Source organism: Alosa pseudoharengus, unplaced genomic scaffold, assembly GCF_046254945.1.
Source record: "Alosa pseudoharengus isolate Yale_2024_CS ecotype anadromous, Long Island Sound unplaced genomic scaffold, YU_APseudo_1.1 YU_APseudo_1.1_scf_11, whole genome shotgun sequence".
NCBI lineage: Eukaryota > Metazoa > Chordata > Actinopteri > Clupeiformes > Clupeidae > Alosa > Alosa pseudoharengus.
This window is the reverse complement of record NW_027468576.1, coordinates 1,111,290-1,137,024: the sequence shown is the minus strand read 5'-3', so window position 1 is coordinate 1,137,024 and position 25,735 is coordinate 1,111,290. Positions and strand designations below refer to the sequence as shown.

Genomic DNA, 25,735 nt, shown 5'->3' with positions numbered 1-25,735 from the left:
CAACATTTTCAAAATGTACAAAGGTGATCACAGTCACTGCTTATCGCAGAGCTGACATCTAGCATACAGGCTTTGGTTTTAAAAAGAACAATTCAAGGGCTCTTTGGTAATTGCACTCTTTTACAAGTGCGGACCATTTATGCTTATTTTCATGCAGGCTGTCAGACTGTTGCCCTGCAGCCTGTTTTGCAAGTCTGTCTTGATCTATACACGGAGAGTGAATGAAGTTTAGATTATTTTATACTTTGTGTAAGATTTACCATTTTGAATTAGAATGTTTGGCGAACGATGATGGATAGCATGATGACATGCTGTTCGGACGCATCACACGATTTGGAGGCATATCACATATACTCATAAATCCTCAAATAATGGCCGTGATTCTATTTAGCCTATAGCCGGGCCTCGGATAATAGCCAATGGTCGATTCGGACAAATAAAGGCTGGCTCCCAAATACAAGCTGGGGTAATAATTGGCTATCGGTCCACAAGCACTAAAAGACATTGTTTCGATTTAACTCAATGAAATGAAAGAGCTCTTCTTAATATTTTATATTGTTGGTTGGTTTAATACTGTTGGTTGGTTTAATACTGTTGCAAATGAAAAGTCGTTGTCCTAATGGGTCTCAACACGTCGCTCTCAAGCTACCAGTCGCTTGCCGCCCCCCTTCTGAGCTTGCCAGAGGCTGAAGCCTTAGGCTACTACATTTAAACACAATTGTTGCCGCGAGGCATTCCAGCCTACGAATTTAATAAAAAAGTAAATCATGCATAATTAAAAAAAATAACTAAATTTAGGCTACCGTAGGCCTACTTGGCTATGCAATAAGGTTTCCATTACAGCACAGCGCATGTTCAATGAATAAATGAAAGCGATTGCCTGTCTCGCAATAAACAGCGGGTGGAAATCCCGACACTTTCAACTACATTAAATTTTTAATAGTGAACCATCAAATACCCTCCAGATTTCAGTGCCTGCCAGTCCCAACATTTAGCAATATAATCAGACAGTCCAAAAATAAATTAAATCCCAAACAAAACGCATGTCTCACAATAAAACGCAGGTAAGAAATAAAGGCCTGCCTCGATTGCCTCGAGCTGCTAACTTTGTCACTTTGTTTAGCAAATTTTCATAAGTTAAGGTAGCCTACAGATAACATCTGTCACTCTTAGGACTTGCAGGACTGCGTGTAACTAAGTGGAAGTGTACTGTAGAAGCGTCACCAAACACATAATTGATTTCATTAATTACTAAATACTAAATATTGAATGTTTGTAATGTTATTCTAAGTTTAGACTGTTTGGTCTACTTCAGTCTACCCCACTGTCGCTTATTTTGCATTATGTATTTTTAATTCATTAACATTACTTTGTAGACATCTCCTTTCACTTCATCATGAAAGACGGGATTTTTTTTTAATTATTGTAAAAAAGGCCAAATTGATCTGATCAAAATCCCATTTATAAAAGCAGTAAAAGTGGAAATATCCAAGGGTGGTGTGAATACTTTTTATAGGCACTGTAATGGTGACATTGATGGGCTTTGACTGAAAGAGAACTTTGAACTTCATAATCAAAGTCACCGTTGGTTGTCAATGCATAACATTTCTGATAAAATGCAATATGACTTCTTGTTTAATAACATTAATAATCATTTTCATCACATGAATGGCTGCCATTATTGGTAGGGATAACAGGAGTATCAATTTTATAATGTATGCCAATCATTTAAAATGTGTCATATGGAAGAGGTTCCTCAGGAGTGTTGTGTTTTCAAACGTGTACTGCCACAGGAAATGAGAGTAAAGAATCTTCATAATTACTGTACAGGTGAAGAGCAATGCAGTGAGGGCTCTGGGAAACCTGCTGCATTTATTGCAGCCTCAGCAACTGAAACAGCCTGGGTTTGAGGAGCTACTGGAGCAGGCCATGTGTGTACTAGTGGATACAGTGCAAAGTGATGCCACCATGAAGGTCCGCTGGAATGCTTGCTATGCTCTTGGAAATGCCTTCAAAAATCCTGCTTTACCCTTGGGTAAGAGGGCTTATACACACACCAAAAACTACCTGTAATGAAAAGGAATTACAAGCAGACCCGCACTCTGATCAAAGAGTTCTTGATGCACAATTTGAGGCAATTTAATGCTAGACCATTTCAGAGCTGTATGTTGCCAGAAATGTTTGGTATGTAACGACATTTCCTCAAAGAATAATTGGTTACACTTTACTTGACAGTATCGACATAAGAGTGACATGACACTGTCATGAACGTGTCATAAACAAGTCATAAACGTTTATGACATAACGCTTCTGTTATTACAGTGGGCATCGCTTTCAAATGGCCACTTCAGTCGCGCATTACGAGGCGTGAAGCTGCGTGAAGCTTTAGTACCACTTTCAGCCACTGTGCGTCGCTCTGCCACTGTACATCGCTCTGTCAGTAGCCTGACTGCCGCCCCCTCTGAAAAAGCAGGAGGCTACCAAACATAATTGTTACCGAGAGGAATCCCAGCCTACGAATTCAATAAAAAAAAAAATCATGCATAATTAAACATATCCTCGATTAAGGCTACTTGGGTATGGCTTAAGGCTTGACTACTCGGTGGTAGCGAAAATCGAAATCTGCTATGTTATTGTCAGTGTTGGGGGCAATGCAACTACGCAAATCAAAACAGTGTCTTAATTTGCCCTACTTCTTGACTGCAATGTAGTCAATTGACTGCTTGACATGTCATTTTTATTTTTCTGTACAATAAACAAATACATCTGCTTTATGCCGCAGAATTACATTCATATTTGGCTGACTGCAGACGCGCCACTTCCCTCCCGATATTCCAAGATTAAGATAGTATGCTAGGCATACTATCATAAAAATTCGTTAAAACGAATAGCTATTTGCAATTTGACAAAACACTGGTCCTCATTTTGCGAATGTGAGGACGATATGAGCCTGTTGCATTTAGTTAGATGTCCGAGTCACGCATGTTTGAAAACCACTGGCTCGTAATCACAATAATTTAACACACGACAGTTGGATCGCCTACTTCATCATGTCCCCATGCCTACATTTTTGTGAGTAGCATAGAGATCGTTAAAAACAATAAAGTAGCCTATGTCTCTCCGTTTGGGACATCGAAAACTTCCGTCGGAGATGCTGAGGCGGAGGCCTCGGGATAACACGTTATCTCCACTATCATCAGTCATGCCCCTTGATCAAAGTGGGGAATTAAATAAAAGTTTGAGAACCACTGGCTTAACAAGTTACCTGCAGTCCAGAGCAATATTCTGATGATCGGCAATGATATAGGCAAATGTTTGTTTTCCAAAGTAAGAATTTCACTTGACCATGCACCTTCGACAATGAATAGCTCATTACACTTGTTACTGTTAAACGTAGGCCTAACTGGTATCATTACAAACATTATTCTGTGTCCTAAAACTGGCATATTTTATGGCATTGTGTCATCTAAATTTGTTGCAAAATCTAGAGAAATGTGTGAGATGGTCAGCGGGGGACAATTGAGACACACATTGGATTGTGTTATTACTTGAACATTCCACACATATCCACAGCTGTGGTAGGCCTATCAGGGGCAGGAGGATTACTGTTAGCGCAGGCTTTATATAAAATTCTTCAACAGAAGGCCTCGAATGCAGGCTTGCCCTGTGGTTTGCGCAGCCTACAGTAAATAACAGAATATGAGTAACAAATAACTAATGAGTGACAGGTGACAGGTCTCAGAATGCGTGCGCTATACAAGGACGGAAGATGATGGAACTGGGGCCGTAGGCTAATTCACAAAGGCTTTTATCTTACCACTAGGAGTAGGCTACTCCTAAATCGCACTAAAAGATTTTAGCTTGGAGTTTTCTCTTAAAAGTTATTCACAAAGCCTTTCAGACAACTCCTAAACTAGGAGTGAGTCTTCGTTGCTATAGATGACGTCATTACTCATGCACGAGTTTGACTGAAGTGACCACCTTGATTGGCTGACGATTGTAATGCGGGAATGATTCCAAACACCTCCCTTCCGATGATGAGTGACAGGTGACAGGTCGGAGAATGCGTGCGCTACACAAGTAGTGAGAAGGACGGAAGATGATTAATAACTGAATAAAAAGGCCTAGCCTAAATGAATAAAGAGTAAGGCAAAACAAATAGCCTAGTAGCCTAATGAAACATAGGCCTATGGATTGATGCAGTTTTGCAACATAAGTATTATGTTTTATATAAGTATAATTATTAACATTATTAAGTTAATCTGTCACCATGCCTAGGCTACGTTTGCAAAGAGAATTTGATTCACAATGAAATGTTACATTTAATTTACATGTTAACAATGAGTAGTTTTGGTTGTTGTTGGTGGCGTTATTGCATTCCTTTTATGAATGCAAAATTGTTCCCTCGCGATTGGAAGCTCCTGTTGCCGCATAGCGCATTTCAAAACATCGCAGCGTAAAATGCCACAAAAAGCTGTTTATGAATAGGTCTTAGTGAGTTAGGAGTCCTCTCGAATTCTTTTAAGCTGTCCCAGACTTTTAGGTGCTACTTTTAGGTCTAAAATGCTTCGTGAATTACTTTTTGTGAAAAAAATTAGGAGTCCTAAAGTTAGGAGTGACACGCCCATTATTTTTAGGAGTGGCTCCTAAATTCGCCAGTTAGGAGCTACTTTTAGCCTTAATTCTTCTTAATTCTTTGTGAATACGGCCCCTGAATAAAAAGGCCTAGCCTAAATTAATCAAGAATAAGGCAAAACAAATAGCCTAGTAGCCTAATGAAACATATGGATTGATGTAGTATCTTTGTAACATTATTAAATTATTCTGTTACTATGCCTACATTTGCAAAAGAGAACATTTTAATTTGATGCACAATAATGTTACATTTAATTTACATTTTGACAATGATTAGCCTAGTTTTGGTTGTTGTTGGTGGCGTTATTGCATGTTAGTTATGCCTACAATGCAAAATTGCTTCCTCACTATTGAAAGCTGCATAGGATTTCAAAACACGGCAAAATGCCACAGGTTTGTGAATAGGTCTGTGAGTTCTTTTAAGCTGTCAGAGGTGGGAAGGTGTGATTTGTTGGGGGGCAGGGCCGGATTAACTGGTCACAAATGTCTGATGGCCCCCCTTCCCCCCCAGCCAACGTGAATCGGGTGGTCAGTTAATAGGCTAAAGATTTTTCCTGCCATCTAAGGCAGCGGTCCCCAACCACCGGGCCGCGGCCCGTACATTCCTAACCGGGCCGTAGCCTACGACATGAGTTTTAAAAAAATGCATGCAAACTAAACTCAATTTAATTCGCAATAATGTCACGTTTTTACATGGCATAGGCCTATATGCAGTTGTTTGATTGCACGCATGTTTGCATTTTGCAAGGTCTATTTTCTTACGTCTGTCCCGCCTTCAACACTTTAGATATTGCCTTCAGCGCTGCGCAGCCTCAGGTCAGCTCACTTCACTTGATCAGTTCTTGGCGAACGGTAGTGTCACACGAAGTTAGCTAAACTGCTAGAATGAGCAACAAAAAACAAGCATCTTTAGCAGACACTGGCCAGGGTGTTTAAGTTGCGAGAGCCGCTGCAGAGATTTCTTACAGAAAAAAAGTCACCGTTAGCTGCACATTTTAGTGATGAGGACTGGGTGTCAAAACTCGCTTACCTATGTGGCATAATCGGGTTGCTTAATGACCTCAACCTGTCACTCCAGGGGAGAATGACGACTGTCTTTAAACTAGCAGATAAAGTCGCTGCATTTAAAGCCAAGCTTGATTTGTGGGGTCGAATGGGGACGGGGTGTATTTGATATGTTCCAAACAGTAGTGGGGGTTTTGGGAGAGACTGAGGCAGGGCCCTTTCTCTTGCAGCTGGTGCGTGATCACCTTGTTGCGCTTTCAAATGAGTTTGAGCGTTAGGCTACTTCCCATCCTCCAAAGATCCACGGCAAACCAATGAGTGGGTCCGCAACCCATTTGTCAATATCCCGAATAGTCCTAACATGTCAGCGAAGGAGGAAGAGCAGTTGATCGAAATAGCAAATGACGGTGGTCTTAAGAGTGTGTATGTGGAAACCTCTCTGGCGGGTTTTTGGATCAAAACCAAAGCAGAATATCCCGAGATAGCCGTAAAAGCGCTGAAAACGTTGCTACCATTTCCCACCACGTATCTATGCGAGGCCGGGTTTTCTGCAATGACTGCAACTAAAACCAAATTGCTCAATCGACTGGACATTTCAAACACACTGAGGGTGTCACTGTCTTGTTGCAGGGAAACAAGCACAGGGCTCCCACTGATTATATTCGTAATGCACGTTTAGTTCCCATGTTTTGTTCCCATATTTTGTTAAGCATGTTCACACTTGATAGATGTAGCTTCAAGTTGTTCAATTTTCATAGTTCATATTGTTCCATTTTCACTTCTTCAAGTTCACGTTTTTCACGTTTTTAAGAGTTTGTTACCTTCACTGTTCATACATAACTGGAGCTAGTTCTTTTCAAGTAATGCATGCACAACACATATGGAACATGGAACCCCCGAACCCCCCCCCCCACGGTCCGTGAAAAAAAATGGGAATCAAACCGGTCCATGGTACGTAAAAGGTTGGGGACCCCTGATCTAAGGCACGAGCGCATCTGTGAGGCCAAGCCTCACCAAGTAGCTCGTTTGTTTACAACTAACATTCCATTTAATTAAACTGCTTTATAGGCTATGCCGAAATAGTTTTCAACATTTTGAATATTAGTGTCGGGTGAATTGAAATGTTCTCAAAGTAGCCTTATGGCTGAAAGCTGCTTGGGATCCCCCCGTCAAGCAATATAACCATACAAAAGCGCTTCCTGCACTTATTGTTTCAAAAGGAGTAATTTTGGCTTTGACAGACCTGAAGAGCTGTGGACGGCACGGCACGGTATGCACAATGAAAATAAATTAACGCAACGCAATGCAACACAACACAGACACCGCTTCTCTCGCGTCAGTCACTGACATGAACGAAACACAGAACCCGCTTCTCTCACGGCAGTCACTGGCAGTAGCCTAGAATAAATGCATGGGGAAAAACACTTACCCATGACAAAGACATCGTAAAACACTGAAAATTTATATTTTGTCACTAGCAACATATCGGAACTCCCCCTATTACCGTCGGTCCCGTATTACCACCGTCTTGCGTGTACGTGTCACTTATATCCATTTCTATACAAACCAAGACAGCGGACTCCTAAAGAGACAAGCCACCCACACCATAGGTGTATCTAAATTAGCTATGTACCAAAAATGACATTTTACCGTGACTCAGAGATGTAAACAGTGTTGTAAGGCTGCGTGTACACAACCGCTTGGAGCTCCAGTGGAATTTTAATTTCACGACAAGAATTCTCGGTCTAACCGTCCATGTGCCGTTAAGAACCAAACCAGATTTTGTTCAAATCTACACACCTATGGCTACTGAAAAATGTAAGGTTAATTTAGCAAATGTTATTTTGAAGTGTTAAAAAACATCGTTGTTTTATAATTTCTGAACAAAACTGGTGATAATTGGGGGTGTTACGATACATCTGTCCTTTGTCAAATGTGTTATGTTCCAAGTAGCCTATGCGTAATTCTGCTGCATAAAGTTGTATGTTTATGACATTCAAGCAAGGAAAACGATGATTTTAAGACATCTGTTTCGTTGGAAGGGCAAGGGGTAGCAATAGGGCAACACAGAGACAGGCCCGATGGCAGGGTTGTTATGAGAGTATTAAAATCTGGGATAGCCTATTCTACGGCAAGACAGCGGGGGAAAGTTAAAATACGTGATAAACACGGAAAAAGTTGGCATGCATTGTTTCGGTCCCCATGCACAGGGATTATTTGTCATATTATTAATCACATATGATTATTTGTGAAATTGTGCAAACAGGCGCAACACATTTGAAAAGGAAGGACTGGTAGCATGCAAGCTCACGAAAGATTGATTTAAGAACGTTATCACAGTGTGTGGCTGTGGCGCAAAGCAGCGCGGGCGGAAGACATGCGACAATTGGCAAGGGGAGGGTCATGTCTTTTTTAACAATTCTGTCGGAGGGTCATTGAACAGTTTCTAGCAGGCAAGGGAGGGTCATGCAACTTTTGACTGAAGCACTCAAAATTCCTCCGGTGGCCCCTTCAATAAATAACGAACAGTCCCTAGATTGCTGCTGGGCTATATGTCTTGTTCATGTCCGTTCACAACTCATTGCCGTCAAACCTTTTGCCTATCTCGCGGTTGCATCCATTACAAACAAACATGCAATGTGAACGTCTGGGATTGGGAAGAGCACTAAATGCTCTACTGAATAAGCACGAAGTCAAACCTTTAAATGTAAACACTCTTTAATAATCAAAAAAATAAACCGCTAATGAAGTAAACTTGTGACCTTAAAAAATCGTTTATTGCCTGTAACTCCGTGATAACAGGACGTAACAGGAAGGCATTTGGCTGAGCAACGGAGGTAAATATGCTCTATATTTTGTCCAAATGATGTCTGTCTATCATCGTTGCACTCGGAGAAAACCAGAATGTTTCATTTGTCCTGCGTTTCTTCTACGGCTGCAAACGGGATTCACTCGCAGTTAACCAAATATTTCTTTATTAGGGCAGGGCAGGCATATTTCTGGCTATTAAATTATTTCTAAACCAGTCTGCTAAAGTCTGTAGTGAAGTCTGTGTAGGGTTTTCCAGGCTCCATTTCTTTTTACGAGACACCCTGCTCACTTGAGCCATCTACCGGTTGTTTGGGTTGTTGCAGCGTCTCGCTGGGAAAATACAAATTAAAGTCGCGTGATACCGTGTGATCCCACGCGCGGACCGCGAGTGAAGCTGGCCAAGTCGAAACACTGCCCACTGTAAGTGTCATTTGTTTTTTGTCATAACAAGTTAGGGTTAGGATTAGGTTTATGGTTAGAGTTAGGGTTAGAATTAGGGTTAAGGTTAAAGGTTCGGGTTAGGGTTCATGTTTCATGAAAGTGTCATGTGTTCATAACAGTGTCATGTCACTTTTATGTCGATACTGTAAAGTAAAGTGTTACCGAATAATTCTGTTTTATATAGTCCCATCCTTAGATTTCCTTAAATTGTATATTGATTTATGATGTCCAGATTAGGGCCAAACAGTAAAGGTACCAAATATAGAACAAATATAGTACTTTGCCATATGATAACATCTTAGCCAGAATGAACCAAGTGTCTTCATTTATTGTTTGTCATACAGACAGATGCCTCTGTCATGTGTTGTCATTGTGTCTTCATCTGCTGAATTGGTATTGAGGAAAACAAGATTCACTAATGAGACTTGGTGTTTGGCTTAAGGCAAGACACTGCACGTGAAAACAACATAATTTTTTCATGCACTGGTCAATTTCGAGATTTTGTGCTGGTTTGCTAATTTAGCATGTATTCTGTCACACTACTACAACAAAAAGTCCGATTTACACATTTAAGTGTTTATTTCATTATACTGTGTTTACTCGCGCCTGTATATTTCTCCTAAATTCACCAAAAGTTAGCATTCTAACCTTGCATGTACTACCGCGACCGTGATCCAAAACATATCATGTGTAGTACCGTTGGAAACTTCTGTTTTTCCTGTATCATGCACCGCGTACTTCAGCACCGCTGAAAAGTGCCGCTTGCCCAGCACCAGGTCTCCTCGCACCAACCCCATCTCCCGTGCCAAACGGGAGAACGCCGCCTTCAGTGAACCGTACACCGCCACGTCCAGTGGCTGGAGCACATGGGTGGTGTGCGCTGGCAGGCACACCACCTCAACCTGGTTGGCCCGACAGAAGTCGACCACCCCCTTCCCAACATGGGCCTCGTGCTGTTCCATGAACAGGAGGAGGGGCCGCTCCTGCCGGGCGTGCTTGATGAAGTGCCCCAGCCACTTCACGAACAAGTCGCTGTCCATGTAGCCTCTCTCCGACACGCCGTAGAGTGCGTTGCTGGGCCCCTCCAGGCTGTAGGCTGTGCTGGGGAGGCACCCCTGAAAAATGATGAACGGGGATATGCTCTCCCCAGCGGCGTTCGCGCAGCAGTGGACGGTGACGTGGTCCCTGGTGGTCACCTGCTGCGCGTACACGTGCCTCTGCCCTTTACGGCAGAGGACACGCTGCCTGGAGTGGCCCTTGTCTCCAAAGCCCGTCTCGTCGCAGTTGTATATCTGGGCTGGGGTCCCGCCGAACCCATGCTGCTGGTACAGGGCCTGGCAGATGCGGAAGAGCTCGTCCACCCGCGCCACCGTGGCCCCATGGACCCTCTCCCTATCCAGGGGATCAGGCCTCCGCGAGGCCACGGTGGGGTGGCGAGCTCGGAAGCGAGTCCACCACATCTTGCTCAGGCCCTTCTCCATGTTCACCAGTGGTGAAGTCCGTCCCGACGCCTTGCAGATCTCAGTGGCCAATAACAAGGCCACTGAGCGGGTGATGGGGAACCCGTGGGCTGCCATCCAAAAAATGTAGCCCACCAACGCCTCCTCCTCCTCCGGCATGAGGGCCCGGTTGGGGTGGGGCAAGTGGCCATACTTGCCCTTCCTCCAGTCCTGGAGGGTGGTGTGGGGGATCCCATGGCGGGCAGCCACCTTGCGGAGGCTCCCGCCCTCCACCAACTCCTGCAGGGCCTTAGCCACATCTTCGTGATTGTATTTAGGCATTTTCCTGAAAAAATAAAAATACATAACATTTATTAAGACTAGACAGACAGATAGATACTTTATTAATCCCCCAGGGGAAATTCAAAACTTCAACACTAAAGAATTGTTTAATTGGCGGTGATTATGTTGTTGGAATGTGGCTCTGCAAAAGCATTATTTTCAATGGTTATTATGTGGTTGGATTCATGTTTTTTTTTTATCACTACTATTCTTGTATAATTACCACTAGGTTGCTGCCTTTTCTATCCAGTAGGTGGCAGTCCAGGATAAGATACCCCAGAGCCATATATATATAAAGCCATGGCTCTGCTATTCCTTATCCTGGACTGCCACCTACTGGATAGAAAAGGCAGCAACCTAGTGGTAATTATGTGAATAAAAATCGCCTCAGTGGTCGTTATACTTACCGTGAGTATCGACAACCTCCTGCCTCATCGTGCAGGGGTGTCTAACTTGCACTGATTGCCCAGTTTAAACTTCAGGACGATTAATTATATAAATCTACGAATCCAAAACATTACACGATGATAAAGTATGTAATTACAATCTGACCATCACATTTATTCATAGAAATGGTGGATTCCTTCTGTATGACTATTGCATATCTAGGCATCAAGTTAACGCGCAAACGCGCTTTGTTTTTTTTTTTCAAATCTGCCGCCATTTCCCGGAGTATTTGAATGTCACTAATTACGCCATGAAAAGGTCTGATAAAATGACCGCTAATGTTATACTAACAATCTATATTCAAACAAAATAACTTTTTCAACATGTTTACTTCAATATGTAATACGTTACACATACAGCGGGGAAAATAAGTATTGAACACGTCAACATTTTTTTCAGTAAGTATACTTCCAGTTAGGCTATTCGCATGAAATTTTCACCAGACATTAGTATTAACTTAGGTAATCCACACATATATAAAAATCCAAACATTAATGTCTAAAAGTAGAGTTATGAGTAAAAAAGTGGAATGGCACAGGGAAAAAGTATTGAACACACTAAGAAAAAGCAGTACACAAAGGCAAGGAATGGCAAGGAACAAACTGGAATCTATAAGTATTTAGAGAAATTATCCCTCCTATCTGTGCAAATTGATATAAACTGGGTTAGTACATACTGGTGGGCTATAAAAAGGTTTTTTGTTACCAAGGTGTCACACAAGAAACATTTCATGATGGGCAAAAGCAAAGAGCGCTCCCAAGACCTTTGCAACCTTATTGTTGCAAAACATATCAATGGAACTGGTTACAGATGCACTTCAAAACTTCTGAATCATCCAGCAAGCAGTATTGGAGCCATTATCTGCAAGTGGAAGGAACATCAATGCATCATCAACTGGCCATGCACAGGATCTCCTTGCAAGATTTCTGACCAGGAAGTCAGAAGGATAGTCAGAAGTGTAGCCGAAGATCCAAGGACCACTCAGAGAAAGCTCCAGAAAGACTTGGAGGCAGCAGGTACAATTTTTACAGAGAAAATCATAGGTAATGCACTCCACCACCATGGCCTCTACGCACGCTCATCCCGCATGACTCTTTTGCTGAAGAAAAACATGTCAAACCTCGTTGAAAGTTTGCCACACAACATTTGGACAATCCTATGCAATACTGAGAGAATGTATTCTGGTTAAAAATGTAACTTTTCGGATGTCATACTACACACCATATTTGGAGGAGAAATGGCACTGTGCATCACCCTAAAAATACCCTACCAACAGTGAGGTTTGGAGGTGGTGGCATCATGGTGTGGGCTGTTTTTCATCTCATGGTACTAGCTGACTTCATACAGTTGAAGGAATGATGAATGGAGTCATTTTTTTCTGGGAGAATCTTTACATCCACCAGGATGATGAGGATGAGACATGGCTAGACCTTCCAGCAGGACAATGATCCTAACCATTCAGCAAAGGAAACTCTCAATTGGTTTCAGAGAAAGGAAATCAAGGCCCTGACTTCAATTCAATTGAACAGTTTTGGAAGTTAACTAAAGATCAGGATTTACAAGAGGGACCCCTGAAATCTTCAATATTAAAGGACTATCTGTTTAAAAGAATGGGCCAAACTCACACCAGAATACTCTGACTGATTAGTTTCATCATACAGGAAATACCTTGAAGCTGTCATTACGAATAAAGGCTTTTCCACAAAGTATTTAAGAAATTTCAGCAGGCGTGTTCAATACTTTTTTCCTGTGTCATTCCACTTTATTGCACATAACTCTACCTATGGACTTGATTTTTTTATATGGGTGGATTATCTGAGTTAATACTAATGTCTGGTGAAAATTTCATGCAAATAGCCTCATTGGAAGTATACTTACTGAAAAAAATGTTGACGTGTTCAATACTTATTTTCCCCGCTGTATACATTTTACCACATATTTTCACAAATCTTGTTTAAAGTCTTCCCCTACGTCATTTAGGGCGAAGGTTAAACCCTCCCCCGGCGCCATTTTTAAATATTCTTCCGGTATTGCTAAAATATGCTGTGTGTGTTGACATACTTACTCGGTAGTTGCTTCGTGCGCTGGTCAACAGTTACTCCCCTCGGTCAGAGATCAAAGAGGACAAGACAAGGTTGTCAGGGGTATTTATAGTTTTTATTGACCTGGAAATAATTAATTGCATTTGATCGTAAAAGGTTAACTGTACGGATTACTGTTACCCACGAAATGAACGTTTCCCTATGGCAGGGAGCACTGTACGGAACACTGTTATCAGCTTCAGCATTGGTTGCTTTAAAAGTGTATATTTTGTCTTTGAAAATGGTTAAGTTTCAGGAAGTTAACCAGCGTTTGAATTGGGCGTGACTATTAGTGCTCTTTTGTTTTGTCGGCCAATCAGCTGTATGCTAGAAGTAACCTCATAGACCTCTCCAGAATATATCCCGCCTCCTAACTTCCGTATCCATCCAACTTCCGGGCGTGGATTGTCTATGGGAAATAACATGGCGTTTTGAAAGATCGTACCTGTCAAACTCTGTAGGTGACAAAGTAGAAAAAGCTGCTGGGCAGATTGGCCTACACACTTCTGCCATCTAGTTTCCACTGGATTTTTTGATTTTCGGTGCCGTTTGAGTAGTATAGTCTATAGTATACTACTTAAACGGCACCGACAATCAAAACATCAAGTGGAAACTATATGGCAGAAGTGTGTAGGCCAATCTGCCCACCAGCTTTTTCAACTTCGCTACCTACAGATGTTTTACCGGTATGATATTTCGAAACGCCATGTTATTCCCCATAGACAATCCACGCCCGGAAGTTGGATGGATACGGAAGTTACGGAGGCGGGACTTATTCTGGAGAGGTCTATACTTACTGAACCAGCATGCTGTTTGTTTACAATTGGAATGGAGATGGACAAAGCACAGCGGATTGCAGATGACCTGAATCTGATGATGAAGGCGACTTCATTACACTGGAGAACATCCCTAATCTAGAGCTGACCTTAGCCGAAGATAATTACAGCGAGGAAGAATCTCTCGGTCTGGCAGCAGAGGAGCTAGATCGTAAGATTTCAGATGCTATTTCCACAGTTACATTTGACGGGGATAAAGTTTGTGTGTTAGAAACTTTATCCATTGCTACTAGCTAACGTAGGCTTACTGTCTTTAGCTATTGGCACCATAGGCTACTAGCCAAAACCCATTACAGATAGTTTCGGTGGGCAATTAATTTGAATAATGCGAGAATGTCTTGTTTTGACTGATGGCAGGGTGCCTTGCATCGTGTGTGCATTCAAATTAACAGGGTTTGCAAACGTGATCTCATCTTTGTTTAGTTTGCGTTTTAGACTATTTTATCCATTGCTAAACCTGCTAAATCCATTGCCAACCTGGTGCCTTGCACTGGGTGTTCATTCAAAATAACATGGTTTGCAAACGTGATCTCATGTTTGTTTTAGACTACTTTATCCATTGCTACTAGCTGGTTCTGTAACCCATTACAGATAGTTTCGATGGGTCATTAGCACTGCAGGCTGACAGATCAGTGACCGTGACAGGGGGGAGGGTTGATCTTAATGTCATGTAAATGAGGACCATTGTGTTCCCCTTCCATGGATTGAGGGCGAAAGTAGTCAAATTGAAAAGCCTGATTTCTCAGCTTGTAGCTTTGAGATGTGTATACTTTAAAATGGCTACAACTTATTCAAATATTATCAGATCTCCATGAGTGAGACATCATTGGATAGCGTTGAAACCACTTTCCAAATGGCAAATTCCGCAAAAATGGTTTTATTACCAAAAATCAATAAATTACTTTTTAAATACCCTTATTTTGGGCACAGAAATGTATCTAAACAGAATAAACATTAACCTCCGATGCAAACCTCCGACATGAACACACAGCAAGAACTAACAAAAGGAGACAAAGGGGAACTTAAATACAGATTGGCCAGACCATGAATAACTAAAAGGGGAACACGACAAAATCAATTAACTTTCAGACATTACCAAAACATTCAAAAAGATAACCACACATAATGCAAGCAATAAATAAATTACACAAAGACATTTGGGCATAAACACAAAAGAATCCAACCGGAAAGCTCCAGACAAAAAACACAAAAAGGCTCCTCCCTCCCCCATGACAAAGACGCGAAATGGATGTGGCCATAGATAATTTAAACCAGCGGAACGTGCCGCTCTGTCTTGACAGTCAGGAAGTCCGCCCGGACCAAATACCATGACGCAGCTCCCAGAGTCGGCTGCACTCAAACAGGAACGCCACAAACAAACATGATACATGGTAAATCAACAAAATGTGTTAAATAACAAACTTTAACTAATTAGTAACAGAACACAATTGATAAGTTTTGTGCACTCAACCACACAATCACGTTCCATTAGGCCTGTCACGATAACAAATTTTGCTGGACGATAAATTGTCTCAGAAATTATTGCGATAAGCGATAATATTGTCGTTCTGAGAATTTTCCTCCGGAAGAGGAAGACGGCCCACTTGTTGTGTTTTTTTTTCCCCAACTGGGAAAACTGCAGCGGATGATTGTGTTATAGATGCATATGCATGTTTGTTGTGTTGCCGCTTTTAATTGCGACTGTTTTCCAACAAATGCGACACACCGACTCGCACGCGTTCAGTGGTTCACCGCGGGCATTCGGTTTAAATCCGAAATGCTCCCACACTGCAACTGTCGCGTTTGGCTTAGAAACAATTCCATCTTTTTTGTCTTTATTAGGCGTAGCCTACTGGAACTCGCAACTAGCTTTCTCTCTGCCTAGTGCCTACCGGTATACTTCTCACGCGGCTTTTTAGCTGCACTCTGTGGTAGGATACGCCAGTAGTCCCGCCTCCCCACACACCATGCGACTGACAAGTGACTGACATGAGGGTTCACTCATCGTTACTCTAAGGACCCGAGAGAGGGAGAGAGAGAGACGAGGAAAACAAACAAGCAAATGGCATTTATCGCGGCCAGAAAAATTATCGAGCTAATTTTAATTATCATGCGATTAATTGATTTATTGAATATCGCGACAGGCCTACGTACCATCGAACTAAGCAATAAAGTCTGTATGTTGTATGAAATCAAAAGTCTATGTGTTGCGTTTTTAATTGGTTGCCATGTAGTGCTGCTAAACGTACAGTGGGTCCCAGTTAAAAATTGACACTTCATTCACGATCAAGGTGATTCAAGCAGCTGGGTGAAATGTAAGTACAACTGCAGCCACTTGGGGGCAGCATAGTCCGCTGTGGCCTTCTGCGGTCGAACCAGACAGCAAGAGGCTGTGATTGGCCGAGCAAGGGCTGTGATTGGCCGAGTTTTCAGTTTGTTTCTCTGTTTTTAGCAGCCCCTGCAACATGCTAGTCCACTGTAGCCTATAAGCTTTGTACATAATGTTAAACATAGCTTTGGATTCAGTGGCAAGATTTCTTGATTGTACAGTGCCTGTCTCTCAGTAATGTTTTAAAATGAGAGCTTCGTCAGCTGGCAGTAGACTTTGTCGGCAGTCATGAGAAGTTCGCTTGCTAACAGAACATAAATATGCTGCCCAGAAACCTTGTGAATAGTTCTGTTTTTTTTTACTACACTAACGAGGTTGAAATATAGCCTTTGCCTACAGCATCTCCTTAACAGTAATGTTAACAAAATGACAGCATTCATATGACAAAGAAAAGACAATTCGGTCACTCAAGCCACAGCAACCAGTGTAGGCTACAGTCCTACCCAATAGGCCTACTCGAAGCAGATAGCGTTGTCTGACGGTCGAGTGGGTTAATGCACGTATTTCCAGAACAGGTCTGCAACTTTCAGGCAGTTCTGAGTTTGAATCTAGGCAGGAGCAGAGCCGTATAAAGGCCTAGGCCTATTGTTATCATTTTTTGCAAGGTGTTGCTCCTGGCAAGACTTGTTTATAAGACGTTTGGTAGCTGTTTTTGTGACACATTAAACGTTCTTTATAATGAGCGCATACGGGGAGTAAAACGACTTGTTGCCGTTTTGGGACATAAGCTACGTTAAGCTTTTTCACGTCAAGGTGGTATGTGTTGTTAGGCCTACAGCTTCAGAAACACCGCTTCAGAAAGCTGCAGGGGAGCGCGGGGCACAAAGTAACGCGGGGTTAAATGTAACATGGACTTTTTTCCTAGTTGCAGATGGTTGATCGGGACATATTGGTCAGTTAACCACATTACTATGAGACGGTGTTCCACAAATTTTCAGTCCGTATGGACGTGTTTTCACATAGATCTACAGCAAAACATCTTTTGAAGGCATCAAAGTAAATAGGTGGTAGGCAACTTGTCTTTCGATTACTGAGTTGTGGGTGCAGCTCACTGACTGATAATCGTCTTGTAGGCTAAAAATGAACACCGTTTTGAAACATGTAGTCAACACATAGGAGCTATCTTATCTTAAAAGAAACGTGACCCAGCGGGGTTAGTTGTAACGCGCTGTTACAACTGTAGGCTGCAATGATTGCAATACAAAAATATGTGCGTGTTAGTTTAGTTAGTTTTGTGATGTTTTGCACTTTTGCCTCATGTGTTTTCAGGTTTGAGGGCTTTTTTTGCCAAGATTGACCTTGGTTAGACTCTGCATATGTTATTTCTCCGTATGGAAAATAAAGTAAATTTTCGACACACGTCTGTTATCTAGTTCAATAACAAGTGTTGCTTGTTAAAACATGTGACTAGTGAAACTCAAATGATTTTAGAAATATTTAGCCAAAGCCAAAAAGTGTTACTTTGTGCCCCGCGCTCCCCCACTGCTTGTGAAAGAAGGGGATGGGGGAGGGGGGCTTAACATGAAAAAGCATAATGTCCCAAAACGGCAACAAGTCGTTTTAGGCTAATCCCCGCAGGCCTTCATAATGGTAGGCTACATGAAGTGGGTGTGGGTATGGGATGACCACAGCCGTCTTCGCTATGCTATTCAGAAAGCATCTGCTATCGTCTTTCCAGGCGCACACAGCTTGTTACCATATCCTATCGACTGCCTTAACAGATAGGCTCTGCTCTTGGGTTTGGCCTCACAGCGAACTCAATCCTCTTGTTGCTTGCAGTTTGTTAAATAAAGCGATGCAGATTACATTATTTATTTCTGATTAATTGCGTCTTTTGATGTCTTTTGCAACATTTGCTTGTTAGGCTGGGCTACTGTCAATGTCCTGTGCAGGTCAATGTTCAACAATTGCTGGTGTAGGCCTACAGGCTATAATCAATTAGGGACTGTTTGTTATTTATTTAAGGGGCTACCGGAGGAGTTTTGGGAGCGTTAGTCAAAAAAGACTCCCTCGCCAGCAAAAAAAATTTCTATGACCCTCCAAGTGATTGAGAAAAAACGCATGACCCTCCCCATTCCCAACAATTTATTGATGCCTTAGGCTACTGGGTCAATTTGGGAGCTTGCATGCTACGACTCCTTCCTTGAAATGCCTTGAAAAGGCTGTCGTTTGCACAATTTCACAAATGATCACCGGGACCGAAACAAACCTGTCAACTTTTCCCGGGTTTATCGCGTAGTTTAACTTTTTCCCTCGCTGTCTTAGGAGGAGCTGCAGGGCCGTCGCAAGGGGGTGCGAGGCCCTGTGTGAACTTGACAGATGCAAGGCCCTTTTCACTTAGGTGCATGAAATCATGCGATAGCTTACTTTACACATAGCCAAGGCTACCGTCGGTGTATTTTAATAGTAGTCTAATAAGCTACATCAGCTTGTATTTAAGAGGGGAAATTCCATTGTATAGCCTATAACATTAGCTGAGTCACATATTTGGCCATATGGTGTTTATCATAGGCTACATCACGAAACCAAATAGTGTAACAAAGGTGAACACTTTAAGACGGGGAATTAATTGGGCCTGAATCATTGTCCTGAACGGTATTTGTCAATGAGCAGAAACACACACGACATTCAAACTATTGATAAGATGTATGGCTACTGGTCTGTAGGCTAACATTGAACAAATAAATGACACTGACTCGCCATATCCTGACTCAGGAAAAAAAAAACATTTTCTTGCTTTGCCGCAAACTCAGCAATGAAATCATAGGCCAGTTTGCAGGTAGCCTATAACATCTTTTTCAATTCATAGAAGGGAGAGCCCAGTCTCTCCTGTGACATGGAGGTGCGCAAATAGTTTTTAATAGCCTCTTCAACTTCGAAAAGCTTCGTTCACCCGATGCCAGTCACTGATCGCAATTTCAAAGTTCGGGAAGCTTCGTTCAATCTTTTTAAGTTTTAAGTGCAGTAGGCCCATATCTGCCCCCTTTATGTCCTGGGATTCGGATGTGCTCAAAAAGAAAAGAAAAAAGCAGGCATGTTGCGGTTGCAATTTAAGTGAAATTTCTACAGTATAGCCTACAACATGCTGTTAGGCTGGGCTACTGTCAATGTACTTGTACAGGTAAATGTTCAACAATTGCTGGTGTACAGGCTATAATCAATTAGCTAAATCATTTGTCTAGCTGTTTAAAAAAAATTTCGTGCTACATTCAAACGCAAAAGGTGCTTTGATATCTTTTTCGTTTGAACATCGGCAAGCAGGCATGCTGAGGTTGCAATGAATGAGGATAATTAGTTTTATCTGCGGATTTATTTTTTGCATTATTTTGAATATGACTCGCTTCAGTCTCAACAGCACATACTTTTTCCACATGCATCTAAGTTCTAACACACATATCCCCTCTCGCTTTCTCTCTCTCCATCCCTGCGCACGGTGCTTTCTTAAAGGAGCTGCACCATTTTATAACAATTGCATCCACATTTTCATATTAGAATGTTTTGTCAAGTGTAAGCTTAAACTACCGTGATCAATTTAAGTTCCCGTGCCCCCGCTGTGTCATGGAAGCAGCAAGTCAAGTCGCATCAAAAATAGTAGTGGCCGAACTTCCAAGTGACACCTTGTGGTTGTTTGTGTCAACTGCAGTTTGTGCCATTTCTGCTGAGAAAATGGGGTGCGTGATTCATGAAGGAACCCGTCCAAACTTAACTGGGACCCACTGTAGAGTGTGCGTGAATATGAATGTAAATATGTAGACATCAAAATGTGTGAGCATATAATTATGAAAACATAAGATTTAATGAAAAAGTGACCATCACATTGATAATTGTAGTCTACGCGATTTAAAAGCATGTCCACTTGTGTGTAGTATCTAAACATTCCAACTAAAAATCTTACAACACCTTGAGAATTATCCTTCCAAGTCAAGCAAGAGATACTTTCGCTTTAAGCAAAACGTATCTTCCGACCTGGCCGAGGTGCATTCAGATCTCTGTTAGGCCTACTGTTAATGCTTCAGATTAGGCAAGCAGGCAGAATTATAGACAGAATACCAGTCAGCATCTTCCCTACGTGGCTCTTCTGCAGTTCGAAGCTCTTTTTGGAGGAAAATAGGGTATAGTATGGAGTTGCAAACTGGATTTATAGATAGATAGATAGATAGATAGATAGATACTTTATTGATCCCCAAGGGGAAATTCAAGAATATAGCCTTTCTTCTTTCCTTTTATCCTGTTTAGATTCCCTTCTTTATCACCACCAAAGCACCCCAGACATTCACATCCTATCTACTATATTTGACAAATGGAGTCAAACACTCCTCCAGCATTTGGTCGGCATTTTACAAATGCTATTTTTTGTGATCTTAGATTTGTCTATTCATATCACTTTTTTCTGTCTTCTGTCGATTTTCCGTGTTCTTTTGCTTGTATTTTTTTAATGGCCAGTCTGAGATATGGATTTACTCAACAATTCTGTCTAGAAGACCAGCATCCTGAAGTCACCTTTTCTGTTGATTTTGACACTAGTATTGACTGGTTGACTGGTGTTGAAACTGGTATGCTATTTAACAAAACTTCCAGCTGTGAGGCGTCTGTTTCTTAAACTACACACCAGGGCTGTACAGTGCAACATATATGTCGCACATGCTACAAAACGTAGCACTGGTGCTACAGTATACAGTTTTGCTTATGGCAATACAATGCATGCGTGTGAGACTGACAGGGAGGCTACAGCAATTACCTTCTACTGTGATCAGTGCAACTGGCTACACCAGATGTGATAGCGGCGCGTAGGCTACGTTAAAAAAAAATACACCCGTCTTCTGTTTTTGCGCGTCGCGAACGGAGCTCTTCGTTACGCGCCCGGTGTAGGCTCCCGGTGAAGCGCTTGTTTGTTTGTTTGAAATGCTTATGTATAGACTACTTCTGTGAGAGTGGAATCGATGTAGGCTACTTTGATTTCAACTTAGTTGCAGTCTACGCGATTAAAAACTATGTCTACTTGTTTGTAGGCATAGTATCCAAACAATCCAACTCCAAATCAAACAACACCTTGCAAATTATCCTCGCGAATCAAACAAGTGATAGCTTTGTTTAGCATAAAGCGAAAGTATCTTCCGACCGGGCCGGGCTGATGTGATTAGATTAGGCAAGCAGAGGTAGAAGTTTGTGGCAATCGCCTTGTTGCTTTGCATTTTTAGTTCAGTTTAAAACGAAGAACTTATCCAAACAACACCATTCAGATCTAAAACTTAGAAGAAAAAAGTCCACCGGGATGTTCGCTTCTATCTGTCAAATATGAGCCCACTTCATGCGCAACAGTCTCGCTTAGTAGTGCTTAATAACCTATACAAGATCGGTTCCGAAAAAACCTTCACGACACTTTACCTACGACTGCGACACAGACCTTCAGCTATCTTTAGTAGGCTACCTATTGTAGCCTATGTGTATGGAACAGTCTAGGGATGCATTTGACATGTCAGTTAGCCTACTCATTTGCCCCACTGGTTAGATGTAATTACAGTATTTCACTCGTGCAATGACAATAAGGTTGAATGTAGGGTTACACTAATCTAAAAACTGAACTAAACGTGAATTAAATCTTAGTGGAATAAAATCTTCAGCATATCTTGTACTTATTCAAAAATAAATCAACTGACTTCCAATGCATGAATAAGAAAAATTAACAAAAAATCAATGGCATGACCTGTCTTCCTGATACCCATTGAAAAGTCTAACTGCATGGAACTGTCATGGATTGTTTTTTTGTTTTTACAAAAACAAAACACAATGTAGCCAGGTGAGATGTTTACAACTACATGACCTTTTATCAATCCAGTTGCAGTAGGCCTAGATCCCAACCACAATTGATGAACTGTGATGAACTGATTGTTTTTAGAGATTTTAGAGGTTTTATATCGATGCTACAGAATTTGTGGCTGGTGCTACAAAACTTTTAACCTCTGTAGCACCAGTGCTACTTGCAAAAAAAGTTAACGTACAGCCCTGCACACTGATGCATTTGTGTTCTTGCTCAGCTGTGCATTTGAGCATCAATCTGTATAGACCTATTTTAATCTAAATTAGATTAAATTTAGTTTGAGACGATTTCATTTTGTGATGCCTTTTTATTTACATTTTAAGGCGAGACACTACAGGTGAATGGGGTAAAATTTTTAAATAATAGACATCACCATGAAACTTCCTCAGTTGATTACTTACACAAGTATGACAAAAAAATGTATTACAAGTTTTTGAAATTTGAATGTTTAATTATGCAAATTAGGCACTACTCATTAAATATGTCCGATACAAAGGAAGTGTCCATATTTGGATTGCACAATGTCATGCAGGACAACAGAGCTTTCCAACGGTACTACACATGATGTTTTGCGGTAGAGAATGAAACGTTAGAAGGCTAACTTTTGATGAATTTAGGTGAAATATACAGGCACGAGTAGACAAAATAATGAAATAAACTCCTAAATGTGTAAATCGGACTTTGTTGTTGTAGTAGTGTGAAAGAATACATGCTAAGGTAGCAAACTAGCCCAAGATCTCGAAATTGACCAGTGCATGAAAAAAACGATGTTTTCACCTGCCGTGTCTTGCCTTAAAGTAAACAATTGGCCAGTTTTTACCCCAGATCAGTCGCATTGAGATTTAAACAATTTTCCAACAATGACAAAGCCCAAGACACAACAAACAAAAAATAAAGTAATGATATTAATGGGAGCTACACTATACGAAATACAGATATGGAGCAGAAGATATGAACAAAACAAAACAAAAAATGAGCGAGACGATTTTTGAAAACATTTGCAACTTTCAGATTTCAGTAGTTTAAGTGAAGTGTTTACCTAAAAGGTGCATTGCTCATAGAATTGTGACAGCCAGATACGCAAACAGTGACCAGGATTAAGGAAACCATGGTGTGGCATGTGTGAATGAGGTGGGGATTTGGTGGGTTATGAAGATTTAACAGCCAGTTTAACCTGTTCTATTGATTTTTTTTTACAGGCACAGCAAGCTGGTCAGCTGAGGCCTACTCTGCCTTGTCTTGTGTTGTGGTGTCTTGCAAGAACTTTAAGGTTCGCATTAAATCAGCTGCTGCCCTTTCAATCCCCTCCTCCCGTGCCAAATATGGCAGTTCTTGCCAGTTTGCTCAGATATGGATAGCAATTACGAAGGCACTAGAAAACAGCAAAGATGGAGTGGACTTTGTGGAATATCGTTACCATACCAGTTTGTGTGCTCAGCTCTGCCAAACACTACTTCATCTTCTCAATCTCTGTCAGCCACAGGACCTGGGAACAATACAAAGCTCAGTAACAGGCAGATTTGGGTCTACCCTAATGGGGTTTCTGGTAAATTATCTTGTTGATCATGAATCTGAGACAGAAAAGGAGGACAAAGAGGAGAGAGTAAAAAATAGTATTCAGGACAGGATGAACAAAATGATATGTGTATTGGGTACATTGAGGAAACTTTCTAAAGAAGAGGAGGGATGTAGTGCTGGTGCAGACAACATTATTGATTTTTTGGAGGGGGTAGTGAGAAGTTACAAGCAAACAATACTCCAAGTATCACTGTCTGGTCATCATTCTTTCCAAGATCAGACTAATCAAACAACAGAGGTCAGTGATGCTGTCCAAGCTAAGGTTTAGTTTTAAAGGTTTTTTTCTATAATTTTATCCCATGTACTTTAACGTGTATTCTGTACTATGTACCTTTTGAAACTTGAACATCATTGAATAAAGATGTTTTACTGAATAGTCTCATGTGCAGCAAGTGATATTATTTTCTTTCATTTTCACTGTGTTTTTCATAGAAATATGGAAGCAAATAGGGCTACAGCTATTGATTATTTTAGCCATTGAGTATTCACAGATTATTTCATGAATTCATGTCATCTCTTTGTATAACAATGTATAGTATTGTATAACCTCACTGTAAGCAATGTATAACATAATGATAATAATAGTTATACAAATAATAATATTTCTCATGCAAAATAACTACAACAAGCTCCATGTGTGTTGGCACTCCTGGTAAAGCTGAGTCAAGTATAGTACTATACTTGACTCAGCTTTACCAGGAGTTACATTGCATTACATTGCTTAACATACATGGCTTAAATTTACTCTTTTGATCCCGTGAGGGAAATTTGGTCTCTGCATTTATCCCAATCCGTGAATTAGTGAAACACTCAGCACACAGTGAACACACACTAATCCCGGCGCAGTGAGCTGCCTGCAACAACAGCGGCGCTCGGGGAGCAGTGAGGGGTTAGGTGCCTTGCTCATGGGCACTTCAGCCATGCCTACTGGTCGGGGTTTGAACTGGCAACCCTCCGGTTACAAATCCGAAGCGCTAACCAGTAGGCCACGGCTGCCCCAAAACAAGGTATTAAAAAATATTGCTGTTTATTTTTGCTGAGGAAAAAAAAAAACTCATGCCACATTTATTAATTAAGATTTGGAAAATCTTATAAACAAAATGTAACTGAAACTCTTTTCCATTTAAATGTCATCCTTTGCTAATCAGGATGTCTTTGAACTTTCAAGCAGCAATCCATGACTTTTTTGTTTCACTAAGGTATAAAAAATAAAGTTAAGTGCTGATAGATTGTTTAAAACAGCGGTCCCCAACCACCGGGCCGCGGACCCGTACCGGGACATTCCTAACCGGGCCGTAGCCTACGACAAGAGTTTAAAAAAAATGCATGCAAACTAAATAAATTCAATTTAATTCGCAATAATGTCACATTCGCAATAATACCCACTGACGATGGTGAGCCAGATACCTCAAAGAAAATACAAGGGGTCATTCAATACGAAATATGACGAGTCATATTTAAAATATGGTTTCGCAGAGACCGGTGACTCGCATGCACCAAGTCCTTTATGTGTGGTATTTGGCGATAAGTTGTCAAACGAAGCAATGAAACCATCAAAGCTAATTCGACATCTAGAGTCCAAGCATCCTACACTTAAAGACAAACCCCTTGAGTTCTTTGAGCGTAAGAAACGCGAGCAAGAAGGACAAAAAACTAGTGCGTAACCACATCGGTGAACGTGGCTGCGCTAAAAGCCTCATAGTGGCTAGTCGGATTGCTAAATCTAAGAAGCCCTTTACTATTGGGGAAGAGTTAATTCTGCCTGCTGGTAAAGGCATGTGCAATGAACTCCTTGGGGAGGCTGCAGCTAAAAAAAATAGCTTAGGTACCGCATTCTGCAAGCACTGTCCATTGAATTGATGATATGTCAGATGACATGAATTGATATGTCAGAGGATATTGAGGCACAGTTG

At 41.3% G+C, this 25,735-nt stretch overlaps 1 protein-coding gene across 2 annotated transcripts in view; it reads left to right on the top strand.

Moving 5' to 3' along the window:
• Nucleotides 1–24,199, top strand: part of heatr6 (HEAT repeat containing 6) — a 170,945-nt gene extending 146,746 nt beyond the window's left edge. For both annotated transcript variants that reach the window (XM_076277740.1, XM_076277741.1), the window contains 2 exons: nt 1,831–2,035; nt 23,444–24,199. In XM_076277740.1, the coding sequence (XP_076133855.1) occupies nt 1,831–2,035; nt 23,444–24,090 (852 nt within the window). In that variant the 3' untranslated portion in view covers nt 24,091–24,199. The remainder of the gene's footprint in view (nt 1–1,830; nt 2,036–23,443) is intronic.
• Nucleotides 24,200–25,735: the final 1,536 nt, after the last annotated feature.